General features: G+C 41.3%; 1 protein-coding gene across 1 annotated transcript in view; it reads right to left on the bottom strand.

Moving 5' to 3' along the window:
- Positions 1–12,811, bottom strand: part of pappa2 (pappalysin 2) — a 141,809-nt gene that overhangs the window by 31,953 nt on the left and 97,045 nt on the right. Inside the window, exons 40-48 of the mRNA XM_062068795.1 lie at positions 9,447–9,639; positions 9,200–9,345; positions 7,488–7,670; positions 4,959–5,262; positions 4,695–4,826; positions 4,549–4,634; positions 2,237–2,433; positions 1,778–1,891; positions 239–374 (exon numbers count right to left, since the gene is read on the bottom strand). Coding sequence (XP_061924779.1) covers positions 239–374; positions 1,778–1,891; positions 2,237–2,433; positions 4,549–4,634; positions 4,695–4,826; positions 4,959–5,262; positions 7,488–7,670; positions 9,200–9,345; positions 9,447–9,639 — 1,491 coding nt within the window. The remainder of the gene's footprint in view (positions 1–238; positions 375–1,777; positions 1,892–2,236; positions 2,434–4,548; positions 4,635–4,694; positions 4,827–4,958; positions 5,263–7,487; positions 7,671–9,199; positions 9,346–9,446; positions 9,640–12,811) is intronic.

Below are 12,811 nucleotides of genomic sequence, written 5' to 3'. Positions count from 1 at the left end.
CAACTTTATAAACATGAGTTAATAAGTATACAACAATAACATAGAGTATATATCCATAATAGTAGACAATTATATAAACATGAGTTAATAAGTATACAACAATAACATAGAGTATATATAATAGTAGACAACTATATAAACACAAGTTAAAAAAGTATACAACAATAACATACAGTATACGTATATACAGTATATATAATAGTAGGCAATTATATAAACATAAGTTAATAAGTAATACCTAATGAGTGATTCCTTCCAGTGGTATCTACAAGCAGGATGGTTGCTGTCCTGTGGTGATGGTCTTCACTCCAGGATCCACCTGAGGCCACATAGACCAGAACTGAAGCAGCCACTCCGGAGTGGAAAAATCCCACCTGAAATATCACCAATAGGATATTTATTATACATTATTGATATCAGGATCCTGAAATATCACCAATAGGATATTTATTATACATTATTGATATCTGGATCCTGAAATATCACCAATAGGATATTTATTATACATTATTAATATCAGGATTCTGAAATATCACCAATAGGATATTTATTATACATTATTGATATCTGGATCCTGAAATATCACCAATAGGATATTTATTATACATTATTGATATCAGGATCCTGAAATATCACCAATAGGATATTTATTATACATTATTGATATCAGGATCCTGAAATATCACCAATAGGATATTTATTACACATTATTGATATCAGGATCCTGAAATATCACCAATAGGATATTTATTACACATTATTGATATCAGGATCCTGAAATATTGACAGCAATATTACCAAAGTACAGTGTTTTGTTTTCCTGTATTCAAACACAGTGTTACTGGTCAAACTGTGTGTAATCTTACAATGGCCAAACATTTCCAATATACTTGTTTAATAAAATGTCTAGCTTGTTTTTAATAAATACTTAAATCTACTAAGCTAATGGTATGGTATGGTATGGTATGGTATGGTATGGTATGATATGGTATGGCTTGGTATGGTATGGTATGGCTTGGTATATGGTATGGTATGGTATGGTATGGTATGGTATGGTATGGTATGGTATGGTATGGTATGGTATGGTACGGTATTGTACAGTATGGTATGGTATCGTTTGGTATGGTATGGTACGGTATTGTATGGTATGGTATTGTAAGGTATTGTACGGTATGGTATGGTAGGGTTTGGTATGGCATGGTATGGCATGGTATTGTACGATATGGTATTACATGGTATTGTACGATATGGTATGGTCTGGTATGGTATGGTATGGTACTGTATGTTATGGTATGGTATGGTATGGTAGGGTTTAGTATGGTATGGCATGGTATTGTTCGATATGGTAGGGTATAGTATGGAATGGAATGGTATGGAATGGTATGGTATGGTATGGTACTGTATGGTATGGTATGGTATGGTATGGTATGGTATGGTATGGCATGGTATTGTACGATATGGTATGGTATGGTATAGTATGGAATGGTATAGTATGGAATGGTATGGTATGGTATGGTATACTATGGTATGGTATGGTATGGTATAGTATGGAATGGTATAGTATGAAATTGTATGGTACGGTATGGTATGGTATGGCATGGTACAGTATGGAATTGTATAGTATGGTATGGTACTGTATTTTAATGTTGGTCATCATGGTGGTGAAAGACATTTGAGAACCTCTGGTGTCAGACATAGTTCCAGGTTTCTTCATGAAAGTTTTGTCAGTATTTACTCGTGCCATCACGCAGGAAGTTGTCACTATTGACACGCTTACCTTGAGCCAGAAAGGATCTTGGAGGTCGTTTTTTGCGTCTGAAGGAGCCTTGCAAGGAAACCAAGCATCCCTGGCCAGTTTTTCCCTCTCGTCCGTGTACTGGTACCTGCAGAGCTTCACAAAGAACTTACGTGAGCATTTCAATCGTCTTTAAAAACAGTCGTAAAAACATTTTACCAGGAAAAGTGGGCAAGTCACGACTGAGTGCTGGATTTGAAAGCTGAGGAGGAACTAAGTTCTGCTGCTCCAACACGACTACACAAAGTCTTGAATGAATCCGGGTCATACAAAGTCTTTCCAAAGAGTCTACATTGATCAGCAGAAAGGATTCCCCCACAATAAAGTTTTTACCACCCATACATCTTTGCTCAGCCTGTGGTCTACCTTCTAGTGATGGGAGGCTCTTTTGGCCCGCCTCACTAAAAAGGCTCTGGTTCGTGACCGACCCATCCCAATTACCTTCTGGAATGATGGTTGGCCGGTGGCTGCGTGGGCGGGGCAGTGGACGGGGTCCTGATGAGAAGCTGAGGCGCTCGCCGCCCACTGGTCCGTGTACCCCAAAGGTGTGAAATAACCACAGTCCTGCACACTGGACCCGCGTTCAAACTCCTCGCAAACGCCGTCTCCTTCGAAGACGTAACAGCGGCTCGGTTCCCCTGTTGCGAGGAAAACGCAAGAAAAGAAGATTCATGGCCAAAAGTAACAACTTGTCAGTGAACTCAATCTGAAGAAATCTTGACTGTCTGTTGGCCAGAGTTTATGTTGGCTAAGTCAGCTTGAAGAAATGAAACCCACAACTCGCACAAGTCCAACCAGCCTGAAAGTCCTTCACTTTCTCCAGAGTGTTTGTTGCCACCTTCTCCCGGGCGTGGTTGTGTGTGATGGATCAAGGAGGATGCAGGTGAGGATCGTTGAACAAAAGCTTCTTTCAGTAGAAGCATTTAAGTCCCATCTTAAAACTCATTTGTATAATCTAGCCTTTAAATAGACCCCCCTTTTTTAGACCAGTTGATCTGCCATTTCTTTTCTTCTCTCCTCTTCTCCCCTGTCCCTTGCGAGGGGGAGTTGCATAGGTCCGGTGGCCATGGATGAAGTGCTGGCTGTCCAGAGTCGGGACCCCGGGTGGACCACTAGCCGGTGCATCGGTTGGGGACATCTCTGCGCTGCTGACCCGTCTCCGCTTGGGATGGTTTCCTGCTGGCCCCACTATGGACTGGACTCTCGCTGATGTGTTGGATCCACTGTGGACTGGACTTTCACAATATTATGTCAGACCCACTCGACATCCATTGCTTTCGGTCTCCCCTAGAGGGGGGGGGGGGATTACCCACATATGCGGTCCTCTCCAAGGTTTCTCATAGTCATTTACCGACGTCCCACTGGGGTGAGTTTTTCCTTGCCCGTATGTGGGCTCTGTACCGAGGATGTCGTTGTGGCTTGTGCAGCCCTTTGAGACACTTGTGATTTAGGGCTATATAAATAAACATTGATTGATTGATTGATTGATTGATTGATTGATTCTTTATTAACAAGGAGACATCACAACCGGTTCTACAGCACCAGTGGGGACACTCTCTCTCTCTCCCTCCTGTGTGGTACCGAACCTTTATGCCCCCTGTGCCACCACCATCTTAGACCTGACAGTGGCCTGGAGTCGTCGTGGCATCAGACTCGAAATGAAGATTACTGGGCAGTAGTGATAACAACTCTACTGTACGCTTGTGAAACGTGGACAGTTTTTGCCAGACATGCCAGGAAACTGAACCACTTCCACATGACTTGCTTGTGCAAGCTGATGAACATCCGCTGGCAAGACAAAGTGCCAGACACTGAAGTTCTTTCTTGTGCCAAGCTACCATCAATATACATTCTTCTTCAGCGCTCTCAAGCCCGTTGGACTGGTCATGTCTACAGAATGCCGGACACAAGGATGCCCAAACAACTTCTGTACGGGGAACTGTCTTGTGGCACCAGGTCTGTAGGCGGGCAGCGCAAACGCTTTAAGCACTGCTTTAAAGCTAACCTTAAGATGCTCAACATCAACACGGAGACATGGGAGGAGCTGGCAGGTGATCGTTCTGTATGGCGTACGGCGATCTCGGTGGGGACTAGAAATTCTGAGAACACTCGCATTGAAGCATGCAAGAGGAAACATGAGCTCCGGAAGCTGAGAGTGTCAAGTACCTCCGCTCCAAATGACACAGGTGACTTCAAGTGTCCTACATGTAGCAAATACTTCCAGGCAAGGATCGGCCTGACAAGTCATCTGAGGACACATCAGCGAACAATCAACTACTTAGATGACCTGCTCATCGTCAACGACGGAGAAACATCAGACCTGACAATTCCTTTGTCTTAACTTAGTGCCTCCAGGTTTGGTCAGAGTTCTATCAGTGCCCGGCCAGATATAGGTTAGAGTCACCAGGTCTAGACACAGGCCTCCTGGTTTAGTCATGGTGCCAGCGAGGTTTGTTAGTCCCTGATACTTCTTAGATCCTGACTCCCTCAGTGGGGCATCTTTTTCCACAGACTTCCTGTTTCTCATTGAGACCTGGGACTAACCGGCCTGGATTAACCAGCATGTCCACTTATTTATTAAACTGTCACCACCGAGCAAACAATTGGACATAAAACTGGATTTCCCCTGTGCACAGATACTACACACATATCTTTGAGCTGGAGCCTATCCCAGTCCACATTCCCACGTAATGTGGTAGCAGTTGTGTATTTGTAAGGAGATGTTGTGGACATGCTGAGGGTTGCTCTCTCACCAAGGCAGTTGAAGCCACTTTCCTGGAGACACTTCTTGGAGCAGCCGTCCGCATCCAGCAGATTGCCGTCATCGCACTCCTCGGCCCTGCGGACAAGAGACGGCAATCAGCACCGTCAAGGTTTCCGTGCGTGAAAGTACTCGTACCCTCCAATGACGCCATCGCCGCAGTAAGGCTGACCGTGAGTGTAAAGGAGGGGTGGCGAAGGACTGCTCAGAATACCGCCGGCCTGGACTTGGACCACGTACTCGTACTCTTGTCCCCTCTCCACACTTCTGCTGACAAACATTCTCACAATTACAGTTTCCCCCAGTGACTCCCAGTCCACACTTTGGACCGGGATATTCATCTTAGCACTGTGGCATCCTGGGAGATAATGTGTCACGCAGAAACAAGCAGGTAGTGCTCACCTGTCCGTGAAGGTCTGCTGAGTCCGAGGCGACGGCGGTGGACCGCGCCAAGCAGGCCGCCGGTGGACCCGATACAGCAAAGGCAAACAGGCGGAGCACAGAGGACTGGCGGGACCAGAAGACAACATGGCGGCGTCCACCTCCATCTTCTCGTCAAAGGTGCTCAGCTTGACGGCGCTCACTGCCACACGGAGGGCGTGCAGGCGCAGCGTGAAGGGCGTGTCACAGAAGACGTACTGCGCTCCCAGGTGGATGCTCTCACCTGCGTCTGGGATCAGCTCCACGTCAGCCAGGGCGGGGTTACCTGGAGGAAGGTCGACGTCAGGCTAGAACGTGAACATCAGACTGAATGGAAGGAAATATTTGGGATGGCAATATTTTCCCTCCATTAGGCCTTAGAAGTGGCCTTCATCCTGCTGGGAGAAGATCAAATATTTACCTGTGCACCTTTAGTACTTGAAGGCCAGGGTGGGTGGAGTGTGTGGATGTTGGAACGGCTCCAATCGGGTGTGAAATGTGGGATATAGAGAGGTTTGTATATTGCCCTTTCATTTTCAATGGGGAGAAATTCCTGGTAATTACGGGTAATCTGAGAAATTTCTAACCTGGAAAACATGCTGGCTTGAATGTCCAGGGTGAGAAATTATGTTATATGCAGTAGATTGTATATTTCCTAGTCATTGTCTATGGGGAGAAAATTACTGGAAATACCGGGTAAACCGGAAATTTGGGGAAAGGGAAAACATGTTTTGCGTTGGATATATGTGAAGAGTAGTGTGGGTGGATGATTGAAAGGTCGGAAATGGCGCAACATTTTGAGAATTTAGGGCATTGTAGAACTACAAATTGTAGAACTTCCTGTAATTTTGGGAATTTTGGAAAAAACAGGAATTTTTGGAAAATATTGATACTAGCACAATTTCCCTAGATGATATAAATGGGTTAGTGTTGGAATTTTTGGAACCGGTTGAAAAGTTTTGACGTAGTAACAGTGCGAAATGAGAATGGGTAATTCAGAATTCCTGGAATTTCGGAAAAAACGTGAATTTGTACGGGGAAAAAATATAAGTGCATTTGTTGTCCCAATTAAGAGGAATGTTTTGAAGGTAGAATGGTTGGAATTGGTTGGAAAATGTGGACTTTCCAGGAAGAGGTAAAAATAGGGTTTTGAAAAAGCAAAAATTCTGGAAATTCCTGGAAAAAAAATTTACTTGGAAAAAAGTAGTTTGATTGTCCAATGTGAGTGGAAGGTGTTGAAAGTGGAACGCTTCAAATCAGATGAGAAATGAGGGATTTTCAGTAGATTGAATGTTTCCCATTCATTGGCTAAGGGGAAAAAATTCCGGGTAAACCGGGAATTTTGGGAAAGGGAAAACATGTTTTGCGTTCGATGTATGTGAAGGGTAGTGTGGGTGGATGATTGAAAGGTCGGAAATGGCGCAAAATTTTGAGAATTTAGGGCATTGTAGAACTATAAAGACATCTATTTATTTGAACGGGAACTTCCTGGAAATTTGGGAATTTTGGAAAAAATGGGAATTTAGGAAAATATTGATACTAGCACAATTGTCCTAGATGATATGAATGATATGGTGTTGTAATTTTTGGAACCGGTTGAAAGGTGTGGACCAAGTAACAGTTTGACTTGAGAATGGGTGTTTCGGAATTCCTGGAATTTCGGAAAAACTGGGAATTCATACGGTGAACAAAATAGGAGCATTTGTTGTCCCAACTAAGAGGAATTTTTTGAAGGTGGAATGGTTGGAATTGGTTGGAAAATGTGCACTGTGAAAACTTTCCAGGAAGAGGTGACAATTGGAATTCCTGGAATTTTTTTTACCTTGAAAAATGGTAGTTTGATTGTCCAATAAAAGTGGAAGGTGTTGAAAGTGAAATGCTTCAAATCGGGTGAGAAATGTGGCAAATGTGCGTTTTCAAAGAAATTCATTAATTTCCAATGGTAAAAATGTCTCGGAAAACCGGGAATTCTGGGTAATTTGGGACATTTCACCACTTTAGTCATAATGTTTGCGCTTAAGAAACTTCTGCCCCGGCCCTATGGTCAAGATAATTGATAATTCTCCATTCTCCAAAAAAATCGGACTTGAATTTTCCCGCTTCTTTGATCGGCAAACTAGTTCAGCGTTTGGTCTGAGGTTTCATTTTTGCAGACGTGGGTTCCTTTCACTTTTCTTCTCTGCTTCAGCGCTGACGTTTAGTTCTTCTTGTTGCTGAACTCTCCGACATCCATGTGTTGGGAGTCCAACACCACACCCGTATTCACTGTTTGGAACTTACTAATCAGTGACTCCTTACTTTGCCAAAAAAGTATTGCATTACTCATGGAATTACTCTGGGATGAATGTAACTAATTACTAGGGAAAGTAACTAATGCATTACTTGAAATAACTTGCATGTGCAGCTCAGCGACGTTTCATGAGAGCAGAGTGCGTGTGTGCCTGCTGCCGAGTGTTGTAAGCTGTCTGATCTCAGTTGTACTTTCTATGGAAGTACTCTTGAAGTACTTACTTGCGGAGATGTAGGTGACCCAGAGGGTGAGTGTGTGTGGGACGAGAGGGTAGCGGAACTTCAGCGTGAGGGTGCAGCCTTCCGGTTGTGGACACGGTGAGGTCACGTTGGTGTCGTAAAGACTGAGCTCCGGACTCCAGGCTTGTAGACTGGGTTCACACAACTTCTCCACGTCCGGTTGGCCTTCAGGTGAGCACAAACACGCCCAGTGTGCTAACTCAATTTATGAGTTAAGTGAACTTAGGTGTGCTAATTAATTTATGAGTTAAGTAAACAAAGGTGTGCTACCTCAATTTATGAGTTAAGTAAACAAAGGTGTGCTACCTCAATTTATGAGTTAAGTAAACAAAGGTGTGCTACCTCAATTTATGAGTTATGTGAACAAAAGTGTGCTACCTCAATTTATGAGTTAAGTGAACAAAGGTGTGCTACCTCAATTTATGAGTTAAGTAAACAAAGGTGTGCTAATTAATTTATGAGTTAAGTAAACAAAGGTGTGCTACCTCAATTTATGAGTTAAGTAAACAAAGGTGTGCTAATTAATTTATGAGTTAAGTAAACAAAGGTGTGCTACCTCAATTTATGAGTTAAGTAAACAAAGGTGTGCTACCTCAATTTATGAGTTAAGTGAACAAAAGTGTGCTACCTCAATTTATGAGTTAAGTGAACAAAGGTGTGCTACCTCAATTTATGAGTTAAGTAAACAAAGGTGTGCTAACTCAATCTATGAGTTAAGTAAACAAAGGTGTGCTACCTCAATTTATGAGTTAAGTAAACAAAGGTGTGCTACCTCAATCTATGAGTTAAGTAAACAAAGGTGTGGTACCTCAATTTATGAGTTAAGTGAACAAAGGTGTGCTACCTCAATTTATGAGTTAAGTAAACAAAGGTGTGCTAATTAATTTATGAGTTAAGTAAACAAAGGTGTGCTACCTCAATTTATGAGTTAAGTAAACAAAGGTGTGCTAATTAATTTATGAGTTAAGTAAACAAAGGTGTGCTACCTCAATTTATGAGTTAAGTAAACAAAGGTGTGCTACCTCAATTTATGAGTTAAGTAAACAAAGGTGTGCTACCTCAATTTATGAGTTAAGTGAACAAAGGTGTGCTACCTCAATTTATGAGTTAAGTGAACAAAGGTGTGCTACCTCAATTTATGAGTTAAGTAAACAAAGGTGTGCTAACTCAATCTATGAGTTAAGTGAACAAAGGTGTGCTACCTCAATTTATGAGTGAAGTAAACAAAGGTGTGCTACCTCAATTTATGAGTTAAGTAAACAAAAGTATGCTACCTCAATTTATGAGTTAAGTAAACAAAAGTATGCTACCTCAATCTATGAGTTAAGTAAACAAAGGTGTGCTAACTAAATCTATGAGTTAAGTAAACAAAGGTGTTCTAACTAAATCTATGAGTTAAGTAAACAAAGGTGTGCTAACTAAATCTATGAGTTAAGTAAACAAAGGTGTGCTAACTAAATCTATGAGTTAAGTAAACAAAGGTGTGCTAACTAAATCTATGAGTTAAGTAAACAAAGGTGTGCTACCTCAATTTATGAGTTCCCAACTTACACATTTGTTTGAGATAGAAATCGTCTCTCAGCCATGTTTTTGTTTGTTTACATGTTGCTGAAAGCTAACACTGTTAGCAGGTGCTAAAAGCTAACACTGTTAGCAGGTGCTAAAAGCTAACACTGTTAGCAGGTGTGACTGACCAATGGCCTCGTCAGGTGTCCAGTAGCCGGACGTGTCACACACGCGGGTGGAGGTGGAGGTGGAGGTGGCCTCCTGGGCGTACTGGTGGAAGACACCACCTTTCTCGCATTCCTTACAGCTGACTTCAGGCAGGTTGGGGGCGGAGCTAAATGATACAAGAAAATTGTCTCCAACTTTGAATAGAACACCAGAATGTATTTTGTATATGTTGTACTGTGTGTACATTCTTAACACATGAGGGTGTACCTTTGATGTAGTGGTCCTCCTAGTGGCGCCGGCCAGTAGATGGAAACCCAATCTGGACCCTGCTGGGTGACTAGCGGTGCCAGAGGAACGGGAGCAGGCAAACCTTGCGTCAGCCACCTCTGGTAGACCAGGTCCACATAACAATGCATCCTGGCGACCTGGTTGGGAGTGAATCGGTTGGTGCAGTTGTCGTCTAGTACAATGGGTTAGAGGAGAATAGTACAATGGGTTAGAAGAGTACAGTACAATGGGTTAAAAGAGAATAGTACAATGGGTTAGAAGAGAACAGTACAATGGGTTAGAAGAGAATAGTACAATGGGTTAGAAGAGAATAGTATAATGGGTTAGAAGAGAACAGTGCAATGAGTTAGAGGAGAATAGTACAATGGGTTAGAAGACAACAGTACAATGGGTTAGAAGAGAACAGTACAATGGGTTAGAAGAGAACAGTACAATGGGTTAGAAGAGAACAGTACAATGGGTTAGAGGAGAATAGTACAATGGGTTAGAAGACAACAGTACAATGGGTTAGAAGAGAACAGTACAATAGGTTAGAAGAGAACAGTACAATGGGTTCGAAGAGAATAGCACAATGGGTTAGAAGAGAATAGTACAATGGGTTAGAAGAGAACAGTACAATGTGTTAGAAGAGAATAGTACAATGGGTTAGAAGAGAACAGTACAATGGCTTAGAAGAGAATAGTACAATGGGTTAGAAGAGAATAGTACAATGGGTTGGAAGAGAATAGTATAATGTGTTAGAAGAGAACAGTACAATGGCTTTGAAGAGAATAATACAATAGGTTAGAAGAGAACAGTATAATGGGTTAGAAGAGAACAGTACAATGGGTTGGAAGAGAACAGTACAATGGGTTGGAAAAGAATAGTACAATGGGTTAGAAGAGAACAGTATAATGGGTTAGAAGAGAATAGTACAATGGGTTAGAAGAGAATAGTACAATGGGTTGGAAGAGAATAGTACAATGGGTTAGAAGAGAATAGTACAATGGGTTAGAAGAGAAAGTACAATGGGTTATAAGAGAACAGTACAATGGGTTAGAAGAGAATAGTACAATGGGTTAGAAGAGAACAGTACAATGGTTAGAGAAGAATAGTACAATGGGTTAGAAGACAACAGTACAATGGGTTAGAGGAGAACAGTACAATGGGTTAGAGGAGAATAGTACAATGGGTTAGAAGACAACAGGACAATGGGTTGGAGGAGAATAGTACAATGGGTTAGAAGACAAAAGTACAATGGGTTAGAAGAGAACAGTACAATGGGTTAGAAGAGAACAGTACAATGGGTTAGAAGAGAATAGTACAATGGGTTAGAAGAGAATAGTACAATGGGTTAGAAGAGAACAGTACAATGGCTTAGAAGAGAATAGTACAATGGGTTAGAAGAGAATAGTACAATGGGGTGGAAGAGAATAGTACAATGGGTTAGAAGAGAACAGTACAATGGCTTGGAAGAGAATAGTACAATAGGTTAGAAGAGAACAGTATAATGGATTGGAAGAAAATAGTACAATGGGTTAGAAGAGAATAGTACAATGGGTTAGAAGAGAATAGTACAATGGGGTGGAAGAGAATAGTACAATGGGTTAGAAGAGAACAGTACAATGGCTTGGAAGAGAATAGTACAATAGGTTAGAAGAGAACAGTATAATGGATTGGAAGAGAATAGTACAATGGGTTAGAAGAGAATAGTACAATGGGTTAGAAGGGAATAGTACAATGGGTTAGAAGAGAACAGTATAATTGGTTAGAAGAGAATAGTACAATGGGTTAGAAGAGAATAGTTCAATGGGTTAGAAGAGAACAGTTCAATGGGTTAGAATAGAATAGTACAATGGGTTAGAAGAGAACAGTACAATGGGTTAGAAGAGAATAGTACAATGCGTTGGAAGAGAACAGTACAATGGGTTAGAAGAGAATAGTACAATGGGTTAGAAGAGAATAGTACAATGGGTTGGAAGAGTACAGTACAATGGGTTGGAAGAGAATAGTACAATGGGTTGGAAGAGAATAGTACAATGGGTTGGAAGAGGACATTACAATGGGTTGGAAGAGAATAGTACAATGGGTTGGAAGAGAACAGTACAATGGGTTAGAAGAGAATAGTACAATGGGTTAGAAGGGAATAGTACAATGGGTTGGAAGAGAATAGTACAATGGGTTAGAGGAGAACAGTACAATGGCTTGGAAGAGAATAGTACAATTGGTTAGAAGAGAATAGTACAATGGGTTAGAAGAGATTAGTACAATGGGTTAGAAGAGAATAGTACAGTGGGTTAGAAGAGAATAGTACAATGGGTTGGAAGAGAACAGTTCAATGGGTTAGAATAGAAATGTTCAATGGGTTAGAATAGAATAGTACAATGGGTTAGAAGAGAATAGTACTATGGGTTAGAAGAGAATAGTACAATGGGTTGGAAAAGAATAGTACAATGGGTTAGAAGAGAATAGTACAATGGGTTAGAAGAGAACAGTTCAATGGGTTGGAAGAGAATAGTACAATGGGTTAGAAGAGAATAGTACAATGGGTTGGAAGAGAACAGTATAATGGATTGGAAGAGAATAGTACAATGGGTTAGAAGAGAATAGTACAATGGGTTAGAAGAGAATAGTACAATGGGTTAGAAGAGAACAGTATAATGGGTTAGAAGAGAATAGTACAATGGGTTAGAAGAGAATAGTTCAATGGGTTAGAAGAGAACAGTTCAATGGGTTAGAATAGAATAGTACAATGGGTTAGAAGAGAATAGTACAATGGGTTAGAAGAGAATAGTACAATGGGTTGGAAGAGAACAGTACAATGGGTTGGAAGAGAATAGTACAATGGATTAGAAGAGAATAGTACAATGGGTTGGAAGAGTACAGTACAATGGGTTGGAAGAGAATAGTACAATGGGTTGGAAGAGAATAGTACAATGGGTTGGAAGAGGACATTACAATGGGTTGGAAGAGAATAGTACAATGGGTTGGAAGAGAACAGTACAATGGGTTAGAAGAGAATAGTACAATGGGTTAGAAGAGAATAGTACAATGGGTTGGAAGAGAATAGTACAATGGGTTAGAGGAGAACAGTACAATGGCTTTGAAGAGAATAGTACAATAGGTTAGAAGAGAACAGTACAATGGGTTAGAAGAGAATAGTACAATGGGTTAGAAGAGAATAGTACAATGGGTTAGAAGAGAATAGTACAATGGGTTAGAATAGAATAGTACAATGGGTTGGAAGAGAACAGTTCAATGGGTTAGAAGAGAAATGTTCAATGGGTTAGAAGAGAACAGTTCAATGGGTTAGAAGAGAATAGTACTATGGGTTAGAAGAGAATAGTATAATGGGTTAGAAGAGA

This window comes from Entelurus aequoreus, linkage group LG14 (genome assembly GCF_033978785.1).
Source record: "Entelurus aequoreus isolate RoL-2023_Sb linkage group LG14, RoL_Eaeq_v1.1, whole genome shotgun sequence".
In the NCBI taxonomy this organism is placed as follows: domain Eukaryota; kingdom Metazoa; phylum Chordata; class Actinopteri; order Syngnathiformes; family Syngnathidae; genus Entelurus; species Entelurus aequoreus.
This window is presented reverse-complemented; position numbering and strand designations above follow the sequence as displayed.